General features: G+C 32.1%; 1 protein-coding gene across 4 annotated transcripts in view; it reads right to left on the reverse strand.

Annotated features, from left to right (window-relative positions):
- The window catches only part of LOC131847731 (sodium/potassium-transporting ATPase subunit alpha), a 55,611-nt gene extending 42,853 nt beyond the window's left edge, over positions 1-12,758 (reverse strand). For 3 of the 4 annotated variants that reach the window (XM_059197370.1, XM_059197368.1, XM_059197371.1), the window contains exon 1: positions 12,687-12,758. In XM_059197370.1, the coding sequence (XP_059053353.1) occupies positions 12,687-12,710 (24 nt within the window). In that variant the 5' untranslated portion in view covers positions 12,711-12,758. The remainder of the gene's footprint in view (positions 1-12,686) is intronic. The other variant, XM_059197374.1, reaches the window with a different exon arrangement.
- Positions 12,759-12,972: the final 214 nt, after the last annotated feature.

Raw genomic sequence — 12,972 nt, forward strand, 5'->3', positions numbered from 1 at the left:
TTACTTTTATCGCTAAACTAGAAATATGTGGCTACGTAGAAACAACCATCTTGTCGTTAACTGTATACTTTACTGTTGCAAACTTTTGTCAAATGTTCCCAAGAGAATTTTCTGCATTGTATTGTCGCTCAGCAGAATGAATATTGAATTAATTATTGTTTCTTCGAAGCAATACAAGCATTAAACCTCTTAGAATTAAGTTTAAGATATACCAAAGTGGAGTACATTTTGGGATAAATATACAAATTCCATGTATTCCTTTCAAATTCAAAGCCACTCCAATTATTCATACTGGAAATAATACTAGAAATAGGTGATTTGTTCAGCTAAACTACCCCATGGGGTTGTGACAGTGATAGTAATAATAATGTAGTTTCCATATAATTCAGTATAGCAGTGCTTTTTTTCTTTCATCTTAAATAATCAGATTCAACTTAATTAATACTGTCCTAGTCTGTCAGATCCTAAAGTTCTGCTTAGGTCTGGTCTAATCCTTGATTGCAAATATGATTAGTAATTGTCTGAAATATAATTTTCCTTACAATTGGAAGGTTTAAAGAATCTTATCTTCAAATCAGAATAATCTTATGTAACCTTATTTACTATATAAAGATACATTTATACAATCACATTTTAATTATGTAATTGACGCCATTGTAAAACTACTTATATAATAGACATACTTGATGCGTTATTGATACTGTATGTGTATTACATATTATTTATTGTCTCAAATAGTAACAGTAAATAACTTACGAATTAAAATAACAGTGATCGAGATGCCGTAGCTAGCACTCAGCGTATTATTAGAAGATATTTCCTTGATAAGAGGCTTATTATTTTTACGCGGCACTCCCTCAGCGAAATTAATCGCGAAAGTAAACTGACCTTCACTGACATAATTGGTTCCGCTCGTCCATTCTATGATGAAGTACTTAGGCCCGTAAACAAAACATTAATTAGAGAAGTATCCTTAATAAATATACGGGATATATCTAATTATCATAATCTAAGTAATGTGGTCACGGTATACTAATATTAGACAATTATTATTCAAATTGCACATACATATTTTAAAAGTACTTTCACTATTGACAACCATTGACATACCACACAATTATAAATAATATATATAATTACAAACAATACAACACATATATAACAACATAATTACGATAAATCCGTGACAACTGTAAAGTGGAATTGGAATGTTTACCTGAAATACTTTTCAACAGAAATTGTACTGAAATGTAGTGTACTTTGGAACAGTCGATATGCAGTAAATCAAGCTGCCAAGTCGGGGGAACGCTGTGACAGCGAAGTAAGGTGCACTGCACCAACACTAACTGCATACGTGTTATATAATGTTATCGACTGCAACAATAATGATGTACTCGTGACAGTAAAGTGCAGATAACGATATACCCTATTAGGAGACAAACTTCACACAATACATAGACATTTTGAAAAGTATATCTCCGTCTTTGTAAATAAATTATAATTAAATAGTGTACTCGCTCGTGTTAATGGTATACCTACGCTGTCGGAACACCAATGGAGGACGATAGGGTAAGCAAGAAATCAGATCAGTCCGTCGAAGGTAGGAATTCACTACGATGATGATTTCCGGGGAAACCACTTGTACATCAGCCTGACATGGTATGTACAATGGAAACAATACTATCAAAACAATATATTACTAATATAACATATGCGAAATAGACTAATGTTTTATATAATCTGTTAGGAATAAAGTCCTTCTGAATGACTATGCATGAAATACAGATATGTTATTCACATTGTGTCTATAGTGGTGCTGTTCATGTTACATGAGGGACGGTAATTATTTACCATTACGTGAACATTAAAATTACATAAAAAAATATCCTTCCATAATTATCTACAGAAAATATAATAAGAGCAGACCTAGTTTTGGCAAAGAAATAAATTATCACCACTGTTGATACAATTTTGCCTTGTTTATTATTCTGTTTAGTCGGTGTTAAACAGAATAAATAATACATAAACCTTAATAGAGTTTATAATTGGGGATTTCATTGTCGACCTTCTGTTTCAGCCTCAACGATTTTTGGGATGTTTATTTTTGTTACAATATTTAAGAAACGAGTTGATATATTATTATATATACATGAATATTACTAACATAATATTAGGATAGACCTTAGCTGAATATAGACCGAAGGCAAAAGAATAATAAATTATTCCCTTTGTAATAGGAAATATTCTAATTTGTATAATATATGTAATCAAAGAGGGATTTTGAGGCAGTGACTGCAGCTTAATAGAGTATAGGGCATATGTTCAAGAAATTTCATTTTCAACGTTCAACTGTATTTTTGTGCGTATTTTACTATGTATCTTCGCAAACTTATTGTATTTTGGCCATACTGATTTTCTCGCGATTATTTAAAATTTACATATTTGGAAGCGATTTCTTTATTCGATAATCCTTAATAGGACAGATATTGTTTTGAAAGGAACTTATTAGGATGGAAATGTAAGTAAAATACATAATTATTGTTTAAATAGAACAATATGTCCAACTTATTATATATGTTCTTTACCTTATAAATTATTGCATCAGAACCAAGTAAATTAGAATACAATAAGTCGAATGAACCGTTTTTTGAACTACGGATATCATTATCTTAAAACAGTACATAAATAGGTGTATGGCTATTTTTAATTAGCTTTTAAGTACATTAAGCGTAGTAACAAATTACGTAAAGTCTACTCCTGAAACGGATAAAGCCAATGTAGCCATTATGCAACTATTCTAGTAAACCGTCATAATTGATTTCATAAAACACGATGAAATGAGTTCAAACCTGGTATTTATATGCGAGAAAAATAAACAGACAGCATATCCGACTTTTCGACATCGATTTCAAACAGTATATTACTATTTATAATAGAAACTACTTATCGTAGTTCGTTTATCTCTATCCTAAAATAATTACCGATTTAGTCTTTGTAAAAACAACTATCTACATCAATTGCTAGGCAGCTTACTTTGTAAACTGTGTTCAGGGTATAACATCTTACAGTACTCAGTATACCACCCACATGTTCTTTGTTTCCAAATGTTTGTTGAAAATAAGTTGCTCGAATCAGTACTATAACAATATACTTCAGTACTAATACGGAAACTTCAGTACTATTATGGAAGTCAACTCTATTAATTATGAAAGAATATCAAAATCGATAGAGAGTTGGCTCTTCTTTCCAAAGTCGGTTGAAAGCGATGGAAAATGGCTGCGTTTCCCGGGGCAGCCTGCAGCTCGGTGCATCGCTCGGTAAAGAGGTCGCTATCGATCGGCCGGGGTCGCGACGCGCATATGCCATCCTATATAAATCGTATTGGCCAGTTCAGCTGACGTGATCAGCCAAACCTAAGGACTTGTATCGTGTCTAATCTGTATTTATAATCTCATCGAAAGAACGTGAGATACGTAGGTAGCATTTTTGTTCTATAAAAAACTACTATTACGTAACAAAACTAGGTATCGTACCGACCTTCTGTGTAAAACTGACACGGGACCCGCCCATAAACTGTTATATTATATAACATTCACACAAAAGAAATATACTACTTGAACACTATTTAGTAAAAATGATAGAACCGAATCTTTCCATTAACATTATAACGGTTAGTTCAATAACATATATTATAATACAACATATATAACTTCCTAGCAATAAATCCCTCTTTTAGTACGGTCTAACTGCTATTGGGCGGTCTTTTATAAGTCACGTACAAGACATACATTACGTAATATCTTAATACTACGTACTTCTAGTGTACTAAGAACCAATACGTTATTGTACAGCTAATACTATATTCTCATCAATCAAAACGTAAAAAAGCCGTACAATATTCCTGAACAAGATTTTTATCGTGGTAATTCGATACAAAGGAAAGCTGGGCGAGTAAAGACTCGTCGTTTTGCAAAGTAAAAGGAATATCCGATATCGAAGTAAAACCGTGAACGCGAAGTGGAATTTCCGATAGACGTTCATCATTTTATTTCATCCATTCCGCATTTTAGAGATCCCATTACTTGCAGAATTACTCGTGGATCAATACAATTTTGTTCCAGAAAATATTTATGATGTGGTTTGATAGTTATATAGGTAGGTATTTATTACTCGGCAACATAAAATATTTTCGTCCGCTTCGGCCTTCCACAAAGATTTGTTGAGGCCGTGCCTATTAAAAAGGCGATACGTTGATTCAAGATTTTTTTATGTTTATGGAAAACGACGTTTAAACTAACGTTATTATTTAAATTATTTAATATTATTTTAACTAACATTCAATATAAACTATTCCAGTATATAATCATATACTAACTAACGATTTTAGTGTATGCAGACAATAAAATATAAACATATTTATTAAAAAAAAACATATATCGATAAGAATTATTTTTAAGGTAGATATAGTCAGTCCTACAGGAAATGTTTCCAACCCTTAATTATAATAACAAGTCATCAATACAAATAAATAAAATAAGAGTGTCTGTTTGTAATGTCAAATTAACAGCGTTTCACTAAATTTGTATAAAACTATTACGCTATACTTAAAAAAAAAAACTTTCCCGGCTGGCCCAATTTTGACGGGACTTTCACTAAGGAGTAACTTAAGAGTACTCTTGTTATAGTAATTTTTATTTCATTTAATTAATTAAGTATTGTCACGCGGTCGAAGTCAATGGTTGTCAGCTAGGTAGTAGCTAGTTGATAAAATAAGTATATAAAAGCTTTGGAATTGTCAATAATGTCACCGTGACCACTAAAGTGTAAAACCTACAATATTATATATACTATACAATAATATCTATACATCTATGCAATCAGTATTTTCATATATGTATATGCTCAATTTTTTCCAAAATTAGCTCAATGATTTTGATATTGAATGACAATTGATACCTAAGATCTTAGAACTAGACTTCATTTATTACTATCTAGGACGCCTGGGAACCGTTACACATTTGCCACTTTCAAGTATAATCAACACAGATTAATATAGAACTAAAGTTTTCTCATTTAGTTAGAACTTAGGCAGAGAGAATCCAGTCCAATAAGACTTTCTTTTACTGGCCTTGTCGTCAATAAAAAACTAGGCTAAAGAAATATTAAATCGGTGTAAAATTATCAAAATATTCGCATAAATAACATGCAACTAAAATATGGTCAATTGAGATCCGTCTCCATATTCAGGTCAATTGAAAATGGGCTAAATGAATTAATGACATTTGTAACGTTACATCTCGCAACAAACGTATAGTGTTAATAGAATACGATGTTCCAGGGTTTTATGGCATCGCTTAATGACGCAGAAAAAACCTAGACGAGCCGTTTCATACGTCATTAGCTTTAAATACTACGCCACGTCATTGGATGGCGTTAGTCTCGTTATGAATCTGATGTTTGTGTGTCACGAACTCTAACACCTCTGAAAAGGCGATAACGTGGTTTACTGTATATTTTGTAAGCCTTGATTATATTGATCAACCAGTAAAATTGTTTGGTTTGTGACTTTTTAAGCTATCTTTGATCCATTTACAACCTAAAGAACGGAAATGATGCAACGGTAATGTTCCCTCCGACATTCCGATCAGATCGTGTATATATATACGTAAGTATAATATTATAACTATACGTAAAGTAGTTACCGCCAGTCATACACGCGAACCGCACAATACCCTGGACCACCCATGGTACCCTAACGATTTGCAATTCGAAAGGATTAAGGCGTTACGTGTTTAAATACGATTCAATTTGTTTATATAATAAATAAATAAGTGATTTAATTATGTATAATTGCGTATTAATTGTATCTACAAATTGATGTAAATTAAGAGGAACCAAATATCACTACACTATATTTTACTTTAATACCGGACATTTGCCCGTTCCATCGGTCCTTCAGTATTCAGTAATTGAAAATCAATACCTACGTTTAATGAAAATGGACAGGTGGAGAGAGAAAATTCGCGTGCGCTATATCATCAGGAAAGAATAATTTCGTTTACTTTTAATCAACATAAAGTATTTTATGAGTATTCCATTGGGCCATATAATGTAATCATCTTTATGAAAGACCTATACAATAATACAGCTCTTCATAGTCGGGTAGATTGGGAAATTCCTAATACAAAAGAGGCAACATGCTATCCATTTTTACGACGAATCCTAAAGTAAGGCGTCACCCTAATAATGATTTATCCACTACGGACTCTACGTCATACTACATCAACGCCATAATGCCACAAAAGCTATTCTTTTATGAATCAGTCATCATGCACTAGTCTGCTAGCGGGGCACCAGCGCGCTATGGGTAACGCATGGAGGTCGACCTGATATAGTAGCAATGTGCCAATAGTCCCCATTACTAACAATTGTTTCTCCTTTGCCCCAAATATAAGATATTATCATGATGATATTTGTAATAAATACTTGAACATGACTGTGATAATAACAAAATATATCACTATGTCGCTGTGTTGATAAAATCGAAACTCGTAACAAAATTTCATAGCCCAAAAAGAAAACGACCAATATTGTGGAAAATTTATATGCTCTATCTAACCAGATACAGACCAATTTCCTTCGAAAGGCCTTGTAACCTTTGGAAAATATCCCTCCTGTCGTCGCAGGCTTATCTCGCCAAGACTGCTTTACGCTTTGAATCTTTACCTGCTCTACCGACAAAGGTTTTCATTCCACTTTTTTACAGGTTACTGTCACATCAGATGGGTCGCATATTCCTGGTTAGATAATAACCTACGGAATACCGTTAGACAAAAGATCACATATGAATAACCTATTTTCATTAGGTAAAGAAGGACGGTTATAAAAACAAAATATCAATGAAATTATCATCACCATGAGAAATATAAATAGTATTATATAGGAATATTCGACCATTGAAAGAATAAAGAAGACAGTAATAGTTTGAACAGGATTACAAAAGACAGCGGAAGAACAATACCGCATTGTCTTGTAAGCTCTCTGAATCGGAAAATTAAAAACAATATCCTGATGTAATTATACGTGTAAAATGAAAATTTTTATATCAAGCTTGAATGCTTGAAACATGACACGAATAAAATGTCATTTATACTATGTTGAAAAGTGAAGAAACCATTAATTAAAGCCCCTAAAAGTTCGATGTCATAAAATGTAAAAGGAGTTTCTTGAGAAGTTAAGAACCTTCAACGTCAAAAAGATTTTGAATGGTTTCCGTAGCGCGAAATTATCACTCTTGACGGTCATTCCATTTTCTTCCACTAACAATCTTCGTCAAGGTCCTACCCACATAAATACTATATCTTATATCAGAAATAAGCTTGGATTTTTTTATGTTTTAATTATGCAACAAACAAAAGCTGAAATCAGTACTTTGTAGTAAAATGCAATAATATTAAAAATCGGATATTATAAATATTTAATGCGTAACAAATCTTATTAATTTCAATATTGCCATAATAAGTGAAACGGTATTGCAAATTTACCTTGTGCACTACGTTATGTTAGTAACTAAATAATTTTATCTTTAGGGGGAGAAGTATTCCTTAATTAAACGCGCCGGGCGCATTTGTACAAATATAGGATATACCTACTAACGAGTTGGCCCCGCATCCGACGATGTAATTAGTGTAAAATAAGCACAAAGCACTGCGAGAAACATTCTTATACTTCTGAATATTCTCATTAGAAATTACACAATGTCTACAACCAACGCTACCCACGACCACGCCAGAGTTATGAGGACATGCTCTCATTCCCGACATCCTGCGGGAAGTGCGGCCACTTGCGTCAGTGCCAACTAGGACCTTATCCTCGCCAATGTAGACGATCTGTCAGACGATTGTACATTTGATATATGGTAACCGTCGCAAATAAATCTCACCTTGTGGTTCGCCATCAAACACTTAAGGGCTTCTAGACGATCAGAGCACAGTAGACATCTTAACAAGACCAATTTTTCAACCTCGACACGATGAGCGAAATACTCCATTGAGTTACAAAGGTGGAAAACGAGTTACTTCTAATGAGTTCACAGTAAACATTTGTGAATTGAACCGCGTTATCTCTGAAAGGGGTTCGTATTTTGACGTGCCCTATTTCATTCGTAAGACTGTTTTCTAATTTTACGCCTGGATGCAGAATAGGAGGGGGAGAATTAAATTTTAGATTTAGCTAAATAATATACTTTCATATTTTTGGTAGGTACATTATCTAATATATAAACTGGTGTCACAGTGTTAGTTTCCCCATACTTCTACGAAATGGTTTCATTTTAATAAAATTTTATGTGCATACTCGGTAGGTCTGACAAATGGCTGTTATCTATTTGTTATACCCTAACTCATAAGGGTGGCCCATGTCATTTTTTAACAGTACTTCTATTTTTTATACAGCATTAAAAATACATATAAACCTAAACTTTCATCTTTCTACCACCAATCCCAATTTTTATAGCGTATATTACGGGGTCTATCATGACTTTTCCCCACTATGATTTTTTTTTAAGTGCGACAAATAATAGAACCTGCTAAATTAGAACATTGTCTTTTTTTATCTATATCACTGTTTTTTGCTTTGCAAAATCGGCAAGTCACAGAAGCTTTTAAAATGTATGTATCCGTGTTAAAAACCTGTTGTTCAATTAAGGTTATCTTTTCAATTACGTAGGGTATAGATGACAGGCGAGGATAATCTTTTCAACGGATAGGCGGTACATCCGCTAACGACGCTGAAAAATGAAACGCATAGGCCATTGAGGCATATTCATTAATCCTATAATGCGAAATGTACAATGTCGGGATGGGCGAGGAAGGTCGTAACTATTGATGTATTGGCGATGGATTCTGTTTTGTATTCAGCAATTCAAATCATATGATTTAGCGAATAGTAATCAATCAAATACCACTCTCGACGTAGTGAGTCGGGAGTTTTTCAAAAACTTCCACAATTTTCTTATAAGGATATTTACGATATACTTGATATTTATTTGGTTACATTACACTATTTGATTTGTGTAATACAAGTTTCATTATATTACAATACAATTAGATTCTGCCATGAAGCAGCAATATGTATATAGGTGCTTCATTATATAACGCCGATTTTTGTTTTGTGGTTATATGGACCACAAGTTAAGACTTGGTATGCCCATTTAGATAAAATGTCGGTAACATCTGTACTATATGTAAATAAAATCTACCTTACGGCAATAATTAAGATCTGTTGTAGTTTCGTAATAAGGTAACAAACAGACATACTTCTCATTTGTATTATTATTACAGTATGTATATCAGTTCCAATTGCGAACTGTACAACTTAGCTTGTATCTGCATCTCTCAAATGACGATCATCTGTACTTCGGAAATCGAAAACATTTGAAATGTTAAATCAACATATATTGACTTTATCGCTGGCCCTCACAAATTAGTCTGCGTCACATTTTCTCCGTTTTTTTTTCATTACAACTCCGCTCCCATTGGCAATCATCATCATCAATCATCAATTTTCCTTATAAATGTACTAACTAACACTAAAAGTATTTTCAAAATCAGTAATACTAAAATTACCCTGAACATCTAACCTCACAAACTTTCCTCAGGATTGATCCCACATAAGTAGTTTTATGTACAATATCGTACTGTAATATCCATTGTAATACGGCTTTTAATTTTACATATTATTTTTATATTTGGCAGGTCGATAACTTGTTTCAAAGTTAAAATTATTTTACCATATTAGGTTAATTTTAGATTTTTACGTATGTCATATTTTTTTATCACTGTCTCTACCAGCATGGCTAGCCTACTTCAGTTGAGATGCACATGAAACTCAAATAGTACATTTTTATGTATTTATTATTTTTTATAAATCAGTACCCATAAATAATATAATAAAGCGCTCAAATACTGTATATATCTAACAGATTTAAAATACCGAAAATCTCTTGTCTGAGAAACTAACGTCGTGATCATCTCCCAAATAATCAAAATTTTGAAATTATTTAAATGTAGATTAATATATAACATATTTTTCTTCGTTGTTAGTGATATATAAATGTTTGTTTTATCTGAATGGCAAATGAAGACTGATATGTCCGCTATAAAATACAACCTACATGGGCAGTGGGCAACCACTGTAGTCTTTTGCCTACGGATGTGTAGGCAACCTTGGGCGAGATGAGCGTCTTGGAGCGCGTGCTGTGTCCTTTGACACAAATGCGGATGCGCTCAATTGACGCGGCGGCCGTTATCGAACCGCGCTAAACACAACGCAAGGCTGCATTCGCGCATTTTTAACATAATACCATATATATATATATATATATGGTATTATGTTAAAAATGCGGTTTTATATATGTCCCCATATTATAACAAAATCTACAATAGGTTAGGTTATGATATGGTGGCGTCTCACTGTCGGTCTTCTCCCATAAAATAATTCAGATCTATCTCTTTAGGGACCATCCATAAATGACGACACATGAGGTGATAAATGTCGACCAAATGTAACAGAATCTAATATTTACTATTTAATTTATTTAAGTATTAAAACACGTTTTTTAACTATTAGAAATTAATTTTTATATTTTAAAGTTATATGTATAATAATAAGGTTTAATTTGTTTTGTTAACGAGATTAAACTCGGTTCACTTGTGTAAAATTGGACTATATGTGACGTCACACTAGAAATGTGACCACTAATGGCGAGGACTAGGGAATATTGAACAAATTATGAAATCCGTATTATCGGTAATTTATTGCTTGGTTATGGGTTTTTAATTCTAGATTCTTTCTCTTGCGGTCCGGTTTAGTGTTTGCTTATCGGCTCTTACGTAATTCTGAAAATGTTACTAATTTAAAAAAATATGGTTAAAAATTACATATGAAAATAAATCATTTTGTTTTAGCTCTCTTAAAAATGAGTATATTAAAATACATGACGATGCATTTTCCAACCTAGGTAGAGTTGTGTCTAACTCAACTCCACTACTAACTATTGTGATAGTGCTTGTGTATTAATGCAAATGTGCCTATACACAAAACTACCAAATTTAAGGATTAAATTGAAGCAAAAAGGGTGGCTTGACATTTTTTCCCATCACAATAGTATATACAATACAGGAATAAAATTGCTGGAATCCATATAAGTATGCAGATAATACAAACGAATTCCATTTAAATTTTGTTAGATTAGAAATTTAATTTTTGGAATAAAATATAGTTCTCCAATTACGATTTTTTAAGATGACATTAGAGATTTATGAGTTATATTCGAGATGGTAGTTTACCATCTAGTTTAATTTGTACCCAGTTAAACTTTCTAATCTACACCAATCAGCAAATTTCAATAAGTAATGGTAAGTGCTATTTAACTGAGTAACAGATTTATGTGATGCTATATAATCTTCCAAATTGTCTTTATTTTTTTAAGTTAATTGCATTGAAACTCATAGCTAATGCATTTGATATTTAGTTTCTCATATTTTAGGTACTGTTCCCTACTCCTATTGATACCTACATTAAAACTATAGTTGACCTACAGTCACTGCAGGAACATTATCATGAGGGATAAGCACCATATCTAGTAAAATGCTTTAAATTTGGAAGAATAAGGTATAAAAGATACATTTTTCCATGTAATTGCAATGGCAATACTAGCTGACAGCATCATGATGGAAGCAGTAAACATCACCTATACACTTGAACAGCACTACAGATACTACATTATCATGTTATGACTTGTGTATACCACTCATTCATCACCACAAGGACTCCCTGTCCAATCTGCACCCTATATCCAAAAACACAGCTGACAAAGCAAGCTGAAATATGTGAGAATGAGATACCGACAACATTTTACCACACAAAAAACATTTTAGTCATATCTGGACCAATATCAGCCTGTTAGGGACCTGATATTTTATTGTGGTTAATTAGTTTATGTTAGATTAGAATAATTATTATGGGAATTCCCAAAAACAGAAGTTTGTCCAACATAATATATATATAAGAATTGAGTTCTTATTCATATGCAACTATTATATTTAAAAATATATTAGTAAATTCTAACAATATACAATAATTTATAGAAAACTATGAACAACTGAATTTAGTCATAGAAAAATATTATTAAGTACATAGAAAAATATTAGTATGTATCAAAATTATTTGGAAGATTTAATAAATTAACGACGATTATAATAAACGATAAAGTTAATGGAAATATTAGGCAATATTTTTCTTTCTCTATTTATAACCTTTACTATATTTCTATTTCTAAAAAGCCGCTAAGTTCAATTTCATAGCAATTCAATAGATTGTTGAATTAAAAGTAACTCATAGACGGTTAATTTTTTTTTAATTGAAATGTAGTTTTATTACTTGTTATTAATAAACTTATGACAGCAATATCTATGGATGAAATTATATTAAAACTCCAGAAATCTTCATAAATAAGAAATTTAATACTGGGGCGTGGTCTTCTTCTTAAAAAAATCAAGGAAATACAGTTAAGTAGAACTACCAACGGCACCAATATGTATAGCAGGCCAGTCATAAATTATCTACCTAAATATATCTTTTTCTAGCTAACTAACAATACAATTAAATTAAATAAAGATACTTACGTCAAGAGATTCCTTAGACGCCATGTTTCACACACAAAAAGTGACAAACAATTTGACGTATCTTGAAAATCGATACAAACAACATATTGTTTTGTGATCGGATATCTATAAAATTGTAAATGTATAAGAAAAAAATCGAATAAATTTGGATATTTTTATATAATTGTATTATAAGTTTAAAGTTTTAGATATTTAATCATAAATCATAGGCATTTATAACTTACGAGATTTATTACAAACCACGCGCTTTTTTCCTCTGTTCGAAAGTATTGGAATTTGCTATATA

The sequence above is a fragment of the Achroia grisella genome, unplaced genomic scaffold, assembly GCF_030625045.1.
Source record: "Achroia grisella isolate CSIRO2021 unplaced genomic scaffold, CSIRO_AGI_Agris_v1 utg540, whole genome shotgun sequence".
Classification (NCBI taxonomy): Eukaryota; Metazoa; Arthropoda; class Insecta; order Lepidoptera; family Pyralidae; genus Achroia; species Achroia grisella.